We start from the raw sequence: 8,658 nt of genomic DNA, 5'->3' as shown, positions 1-8,658 counted from the left end.
AGTTTTATATTGACATTGTTTTATATTCTTCATATACAGTGGCCTTAGCCATTTTTGAAGTGCAGTAATTTTGATCTCCAGTGGGCTTGGAGGAGAATAGGCCCTAAAGCTGTGACCTCTTTGCTTCTTCACAGGTATAACCTCACTGGTTGTTTATTCACAATTTCCTTTTGTCGAGCATATTCCCAGAGTGATTTTTATTTCCTTTTTTCTTTTTTAGGAATAAAAAGTTACCCTTTTGTTTGTACTGCCTCTTTCCACATGAGCACCCCTTTGGCCAAAGAGGATTATTACCAGATATTAGGAGTGCCCCGAAATGCCAGCCAGAAAGAGATCAAGAAAGCCTATTACCAGGTCTGTATGGAAGCCAGATTTTAGAGACAAGATTGTAGAAGGAATGCTATTGATCAAGTCTGATCCTGAACAATGCAATATGTATGCCCATGTGTATAGGACACAGATAGCTGACAGTATAGAATGATATGATAAGACGGGCTTTGCTGGGCTGTGTTTCTTAGTATATGATGCTGTACTGCTTAACACTTCAGAAAATGGGGAGAGTCAGAACCAGAGGTTAAAAAAAATCTTTTCCAACAGCTGTTTTTGTACTTAAATTTACTCTGCACCTTCTGAATCAGTAGACATGCTGGTTTAAGTTTTAGGTAGTCATTCTTTACATTCAGATAAAAGTTTATGGACTTAGAATTATTTCTTAACTCAGAAAGTGTGAAATTCCCGTCGTCATAGCTCACACTGTGTTAGGGCTAATTGGTAAAGTGGCATATGAGTTATCTACACCAGTGGTTCCCAGAGTTTTGCTCTGATCAACAAAATTAAAAAATGGAGGCACCGGTGTAGGATTGCCAGCTTTTCTATTTTGCCTAACATAGATATTAAAAATAACAGTACAGTTTATTAATGTCATTTGATAAAAGAGCATTTTAATACTTTAAAAATAGGAAAGCAATAGTATCAAAAAAGAAGAGATCTTTAAATTAAAGTTAAATACAGAAATTAATTATCTTTATAAAAAATTTACTATGATTCTTAAATTTTTCTTTCTTTCTTTTTTTTGGTGGGTGAGCAAAAACTTTGTCCACGCCCAATATTTGTGAACCAAATACTGATCAAGACCAGACCTAACAGCTTCATTGGCTACTTCCTCTTACTGTTTTTTAAAGTGCATAAATCACTGGTTTCTAGTATATTCAAAATTGTACAATCCCCACCACAGTAAATTTTAGAACATATTTAACACCTCAAAAAGAAACCCCATACCATTAGCACTTATACTTCAGTCTCTTCTCTCTGCCCTTGCAATTGCTAACCTGCTTTCTGTCTCTATGGATTTGCCTATTCTAGACATTTTATAGAAATGATATCATACACGTCTGGGCTTTTGTCCTCTTTCTTTAGCATAATGTTTTCAAGGTTCATCCATATTGTGGCATGTATCAGTACTTTATTCCTTTTAATCACAATATTCCGTTGGAGGGATATGTTACATTTTATTTATCCATTCTTCAGCCGATGGATATTTGGATTGTTTCCACTCTTTTGTTATTATGATTAGTGTGGCTTTGAACATCCATGTTTAAGTTTTGTCTAGACATATGTTTTCATTTCTCTTGGGTATATACATAACACCTAGGAGTAGAATTTCTAGGTCAAATGATAACGCTCTGTTTAACCCTTTGAGGAACGGCCAGACTATTCCAAAGGGGCTGCATCATTTTACACTCCCACCAGCAGTATGTAACGCTTCCAGTTTCTCCACATCATGGCTGACACTTGTTATTTGTCTTTTTGATTCTAGCCACCGTAGTGAGTGTGAAGTAGTGTCTCAGTATGGTTTTGATATGCTTTTACCTGGTGACTAATGATGTTGAGCATCTTTTCATGTGATTATCGACCATTTGCTGTATATGCATTCAGATTCTTTGCCCATTTTTTGAGTTATCTTTTATTATTGGTTGTGATAGAATGAGCAAAGGCACAAAGGCATGGGGATAGAAAGGAGAGATCCTGGCTTGGGAAGAGTGAAAAGCCTGTCTTTCCTTTTGAGCTGGAGGAGAAGGTAACTGATACAAGGGTGGGAAAAGATTGAGAGGATGGATTCAGGGGCCAAATTAATGGGGCATTTGAGGCCTTTAGCAAGTGCTAGAGACTTAATTTAAGAGAGAGTAGGGAGCCATTCAGGTTTTTAGTTGTGGAAATAAAAAGATTAGGTAAAGCTGTCCACTTTAAAACTGGAAATTTTTTAAGTAGCCTTTAGGGAGCAATTACTGGGATCGGACTTTGATAAAATGTCATTTAATCCTCATGGCAAGAGGTTTGGCGAGGTTATGCCAATATGTGGCATACATGAGACGAAAATACAGGTCTTCCTAACTGTGAAAGCCTTCCTTGTGCTCATCTTCTGAGTGTTCTAGCATATCTTGCCTTGGCATTGGAACCAGCCTTGCCTTTTGGACCACTGTGATCTCCTGGCCATGCTTGAGACACACACCCCCCCACCCTGCCTCCCCACGTTGCCCCCACTTCAGGGCTTAGCACACAGCCTCTGACATGATTCCATATGCTGATATGAGGACCAGCATCTCCAGAAGCCGATTAAGCAGCCAGTGCTGGTAGTGATGGAGCTAGTGATGGCCTCCCAAGTCACTGTCAGCTTTAGGATTCTGTGCACTTCCTTGCCTTCATATACAGAACCTGTCTGGTAATTTTGACTTTGAAAGCTCAGTAGTCACAGCAAATATACTGAACACGTACAAAACACACAGCACTGCTTAGTGCAGCCAGAAGGTAACCTTCATTTTAGAGCTGCACAGCACACCCTGTGTGCTCTACACAGTCGAGCAAGATTTTTTTTAATATTTAAATCTATATTTTGAATAGGTACTATATTCCCTTTTTTCAGAATTCAAAAAGCAAAAAGGTGTATCCAATGAAAAGTCTTCATCCTTCCTATTCATTTACTTCCCTCCTGTAGCAATTAATGTTACCAGTTTATTGTACGTTCTTCGAAAGATAATTTATACAGCAAATGTTCCTCTTTTTACATAGATGATATGTTATATTCTTCTTTACATAGATGTTCCTCTTTTTACATAGATGATAGTGTACCAGATACACTATTTTGTATCTTTCACAAAGATGCCTAAGTTCTAAAGAATTAGTTTGTTATTTTTGGTAGAGAGTTGTTGTGGTTGAAAAATGTGTACATATCTCAGATTTGAAGAGAGGTTTATTTTAACATCTTAAACCTTGTTTTAAGAATTGCTACTGTTTGTAAAATCTTAGAGCAATAACTGCTATAAAGGAGGTGAGATGTTGACTGGTTTTGGGGGTTCAGTTTTAGTAATCATCTTGTGTCCATAGTAATTTACCATTACATTCCATAGCTTGCCAAGAAATATCACCCAGACACGAATAAGGATGATCCCAAAGCCAAGGAGAAGTTCTCCCAGCTGGCAGAAGCCTATGAGGTAACGCGACCCACCACTGTGTGCAGTCACCGTCATTCAGCTGCGTGTGTGCATCAGAGTGTGCTGCTGCACATGGTGACCTGACGTGTCAAGGTCTAGTATGAAGGCTGTGTTCCTGCACCAGAGCACCTCATTGAAAAATAAAGAAAAAAAGATTCCCAGGTCTCACACTAGATCTAGCTTGGATTCTAAACAAAAAATAGAATCCAATAGTCTGTATTAACAGAGTTTGCCCCAGTTATTTGGACTTGTAGCCAGTTCTGAGAACTCCTTGTTGGATTAGTTCTACACCTATTTGATCACCCCGCTCCTACTTAGGGCATGGCTATCTGGTGGGGATGGTGGATCTTGTAAAAGTAGAGGACCATCACTGCCCTGAAGGAATTTAAAATATAATCAAAGGGGCAGAACATACATGAAGCAACTGCTAAACAATCCCAGAGTAATTTAAAAGTGGACCTTCTTCCCAGACTTTGACCATGCCAAAAGGTTTCAGGATATGTCACATATCTACTCTGTGTGTGCACATCCCCCCACCCCCCTGCAACCATTTGAAAGTACATCATAGGCATTGTGTTTCTTTATTCCTAAGTGAATCTGTGTGTATTTTCTAAGAACAAGAACTTTCTTTCCTATAACTACAGTGTATTTGTCAAAATCAGAACATTTAATGTTGACACAATACCATTATCTGTACTTGGTGTCTGTGTCCCTGAGCCTTGGGAGACCAGGAGCCTGACTGCTGTGCCTTTCTTGGTAGGTGCTGAGTGATGAAGTGAAGAGGAAGCAATATGATGCCTATGGCTCTGCTGGCTTCGATCCTGGAGCCGGAGACTCCAGACAGAGCTACTGGAAAGGAGGCCCCTCTGTTGACCCAGAGGAGCTCTTCAGGAAGATCTTTGGAGAGTTCTCATCATCATCTTTTGGAGATTTCCAAAGTGTATTCAGTCAGCCTCAGGAGGTAAGCTGCTTGTTTTGAAGAACTATTCAAATTTTAGCTGCTAAGTGTGATGCAAACAGATTTTATCAGTTTCTGTTTCTCAAAGAAAAAGGCAAAGCAGCCTAAAGGGAATGATCTGGAGGCAGCCATTTTGGTAGGAAATAATTCCAATTATTTGAAAAATTGTATAGGTAATAATGTGTAGCTCCATTTTGACTTTAGTCTTGTAATTTCTTGACCAGGCAGCACCTAAGGCTCTCAGAGTCCAATATTATTAGGGTGTATATTATCTAGAGCTGCTACATTATCCTAGGAGAGCTCAATTCAATAGGGAGACACTCTAAATCTTACCTCTTCCATATTTATGTCCAAATAAGACCTCAGAGTTGAAGAGAGAGGGAATGTTTTCTGATTTAAGTTATGTTTATGGATTGTTCAAGCTGTTTGTTAGGACTATACAATATTATTCATGAATAGTTTGTTGAAAAGTATTTTCACTTAAATTAAAACACATTACCTCTTAAAAATCCTGAGAAGTAGAGCAGAATCAGTAAATTGAATCCCATTCATTCTTACTTGGTAGAGTACAGGTAAGTAAAGCAGTTAAAAAGTAAAGTAACTTGGTGGAAGAGATGAATAGGCAGAACATAGGGTTTTTAAGGCAGTGATAATACTCTGTATGATTTTATAATGTTGTATACATATTATACATTTGTCCAGACCCAGAGAAAGCACAACACTGAGAACGAATCCTAATGTAAACTGTGGGCTTTGGGTGATTATGGTTATCAGTGTAGGTTCATCCTTGATTAAAAGAATCTACCACTCTGATGAGTGATGATGATGGGAGAGGAGGCTGTACCTGGGTGGGACCTCCTCTGATGAGTGGGAAATTTCTCTACCTCCTTCTCAGTTTTGTTGTAAACCAGAACTGCTCTAAAAACTAAAGTCTTTAAAAGTAAAAGTAAATTAACTGCAAACCTCTGGCTAGCACTCTGCCTTATTTTAAGAAAGATGACACACCATCCCTGGATTTCTCTAGTACATCATGGAGTTGACGTTCAATCAAGCTGCCAAGGGTGTCAACAAGGAGTTCACTGTGAACATCACGGACACCTGTGAGCGGTGTGATGGCAAGGGGAATGAGCCTGGCACCAAGATGCAGCACTGCCACTACTGTGGCGGCTCCGGCATGGTAAGCGAGTCAGAGTCCCCTGGCTGCCCACCTCTTGCCCACCCATACTTCTCCCCACCATTCCTTTTTTTCTGTGCTCCTGTGGATTTTTTTAGTAGTACCTAAGGCTTTGAGAGTTCATAACTAAGTGGAACTGTTTTATCTAGAACCTTCTGTATTTTTCCAGGAGTACTTTGTCTTGGTCAGCAATACACACAGCAAGGAAACTCTGCTGTCTTCTCTAAAAATACACTTTAGGATATCTCGATAATTTGAAACCAGCTATGGGCTGTCAGGGACACTTACATTTGCTTGAACTATAATCATTTATTCTTTTTTCTTTTTGGTAATTTGTTGATAAAATTCAAACTTATAGAACAGTATTAAGAACCACTCCCTATTCCTTTTACCCAGCTTCATCGATTGTTAACATTTTGTCTCATTTGCTTTGTCATTTTTGGTGTGCTCATTCCATCCTCCTCCCCCTCCCCGTGTGTGTGTTCTCTGTTTGTATGCACGTGTGCAACACACTTACTCAAATTTATTCAGTTGTCCTTACAATGTCCTTTTTTTCCTGGTCCAGGATCCAATCTGGGATCTTACACATTATTTGCTTGTCATATCCTTTGTCTCCTTTTATCTGGAACAGTTTCTCGGCCTTTCTTTTTCTTTTACGACTTTGACATTTTTCAGGAATACAAGCTAGCTACTTTGTAGTATTTTCCTCATTTTGGGTTCATACTTCCAAGGTATAGTGCCCTTTTCAGAGGATCATGTTGACAGTCACGCTGTGTCAGTTTGTTCCAATAGTGATGATATTACATTCAATCACAATCAGGGTAGTATCCACCAGGTTTTTTCATATAAAGTTATTATTTTTCCCTTTGAAATTAATAACAAAGTTGTGATGAGCTTGTACTCCTCTAGAGGGCGCTCTTGGACAGGATGAGAATTCACTGTGGCTACTATCCTGTGAGCCGAGTTGCCATTTGTTACAGATACTTAGACGTTTTTTTAATCGATTGTTCCATTCTCTCTCACTACTAAGGTCCTTTCTCCAAGGCCTGTGATTTTTTTAACATTCTGAAGTGAACATATTTCTCTCCAAACATACTGTTTGAGAGAAAAAATATTTGTAGCACATTTGCTAAAGGATTAGTATTCTTAATATGTAAAGGGCTTCTTCAGAATAATGAGAAAGAGACAGTAGCTCATAAGAAAAACTGGTCAAAATGAACAGAAGAGGAAATGCAAGGGACCAGTAAACATTTCTCACTAGCTGTTACGGAAATGCAAGTGGAAACAAAAATGTGCCTTTGGCTCACCCTCCAGATTGTATATGTGTCAGTAAAAAAGTGGGATACACAAGAAGACAGTGATAGCTGTGCCTCCAAGGAACATAACTGAAATAATTCGGGGTTAGGGGTGGGGAGAGACACCTAGCTTTTCACTATACCTTTATTTTTTTTACTTTAGAGTTTTGTACCATGCACACATATTAGCTTTTCAAATAAATATAACACAGAGATTTTCAAGTGTAATTATTTGTCATGGCAATTTCACCTTTGGGAATCTGCCTTACAAAAAAATAAAGAGATCAGAACAGAACGATACATCTGTAGAGATTTTTTTCTGCAGCATTAAAACATAAATATTAAAATGGAAAATGGAATCTCTATATATTGGCCTGGAAGAATGTTCATGATGTATTATTAAGATAAAAAGAAAAGCAAATCGCAGAGCAATATATATAATATACTCAAACCATAACATTTTCACTTTTAAAAAAGACTTTTATGGAGAGAGAGTGAGCTGTGGCAAGAATACCTCAAACTGAACTTAATAGAGTTGGTTACCTTGGCAGTCAAGGTGGGGAGATTAATAACTTTTTTTCTTTTACATATCTTTTGTGTCTTCTGATTTGCCACAACAGCGTATTTAATAATTGAATATCCAAATACGTTAAGTGAAAATGTCAAGTGAGGAGCTGATGCGAGTGGCCACAAATCCTAAGGCCCCAGCAGCTCTGGGAGGGGCGGGGGAGGCTTCTGAGGGATTAGGAAGAGGATGGTTGACATGGGGAATAAGGAGAAGACACTCTAGGAGGAGGAGCCTGAGCAGCACCATTGCCTGCAAGAGGAGCTGTTTGCCTTATTGCTCCCGGGTACCCGTGCTGGGGGATGGGGACAATGGGAGGGGACCCTGGTGGTGGGGGGCGTTGGAAAACTCAGCCCACCTCGCTCTTCCCATGTGTCACTAAGGGGTCAGAGAGGCCTGTGCTGCGCCTTCCTTGGAGTGGGCAGTAACAGGTTCAGTGACCAGACTGGCATCTCTGGATGCATCCAGTTTCACTTTCCTCTTCATTTTCCTGTTTTCTTAGCTATCACTTTTGTAGTTAGAGGGGGAGTATTCTTTTCAAAATGTATTTGCCGAGCTCCCAGAGGTTTCAGGAATTTCTGTAGAGAGGCAGTATCTCACTTTTCAGTCTCACGTAATCAACTTGGTGATTTGGAATTCAGAAGTTGGTGGGTTCTAGGTCAGATTAATAGTTTGAGCCAGTACCCCTGTGTTTTTAGGCAGTCTGTTGTAATGCATATGCACACAAAGCATGAGTCTTTAATGATACATTACCCTTGTACACCTTGTGGTCCCAGAGCCTCAGCTGTCAGAATTTACCAGTGTACTTAAGGGTCCCATTTTTCTCCTTTTTATCAGGAAACCATAAATACAGGCCCTTTTGTGATGCGCTCCACGTGTCGGAGATGTGGTGGCCGAGGCACCATCATCACGTCTCCCTGTGTGGTATGCAGAGGGGCAGGACAAGCCAAGCAGAAGAAGAAAGTGGTGATCCCTGTGCCTGCTGGTGGGTCCTGGACTCTTCCACACACAGGGGGCTGAGAGCCAAAGCATTGTTTCCTTGTGAGGTGGCCGTTGCAAAAGCCATAGCTAAAGCCCTGGAGTCCCCAACTAGAGGAACTAGAATCACCTTGCATTTTCCTCTTTGTACCAGTTATCCTTAAAAATCTACACTTACATGTCACACTGGGGAGAAGGGA

The 8,658-nt window shown here is 39.8% G+C and overlaps 1 protein-coding gene across 2 annotated transcripts in view; it reads left to right on the top strand.

The window, feature by feature from the left end:
* DNAJA3 (DnaJ heat shock protein family (Hsp40) member A3) overlaps positions 1–8,658 on the top strand; it is a 25,738-nt gene that overhangs the window by 5,388 nt on the left and 11,692 nt on the right. For both annotated transcript variants that reach the window (XM_006913868.3, XM_006913867.3), the window contains exons 2-6: positions 221–354; positions 3,405–3,488; positions 4,249–4,449; positions 5,471–5,623; positions 8,318–8,465. In XM_006913868.3, coding sequence (XP_006913930.1) covers positions 221–354; positions 3,405–3,488; positions 4,249–4,449; positions 5,471–5,623; positions 8,318–8,465 — 720 coding nt within the window. The remainder of the gene's footprint in view (positions 1–220; positions 355–3,404; positions 3,489–4,248; positions 4,450–5,470; positions 5,624–8,317; positions 8,466–8,658) is intronic.

The sequence above is a fragment of the Pteropus alecto genome, unplaced genomic scaffold (assembly GCF_000325575.1).
Source record: "Pteropus alecto unplaced genomic scaffold, ASM32557v1 scaffold44, whole genome shotgun sequence".
NCBI classification, from domain to species: domain Eukaryota; kingdom Metazoa; phylum Chordata; class Mammalia; order Chiroptera; family Pteropodidae; genus Pteropus; species Pteropus alecto.
This window is presented reverse-complemented; position numbering and strand designations above follow the sequence as displayed.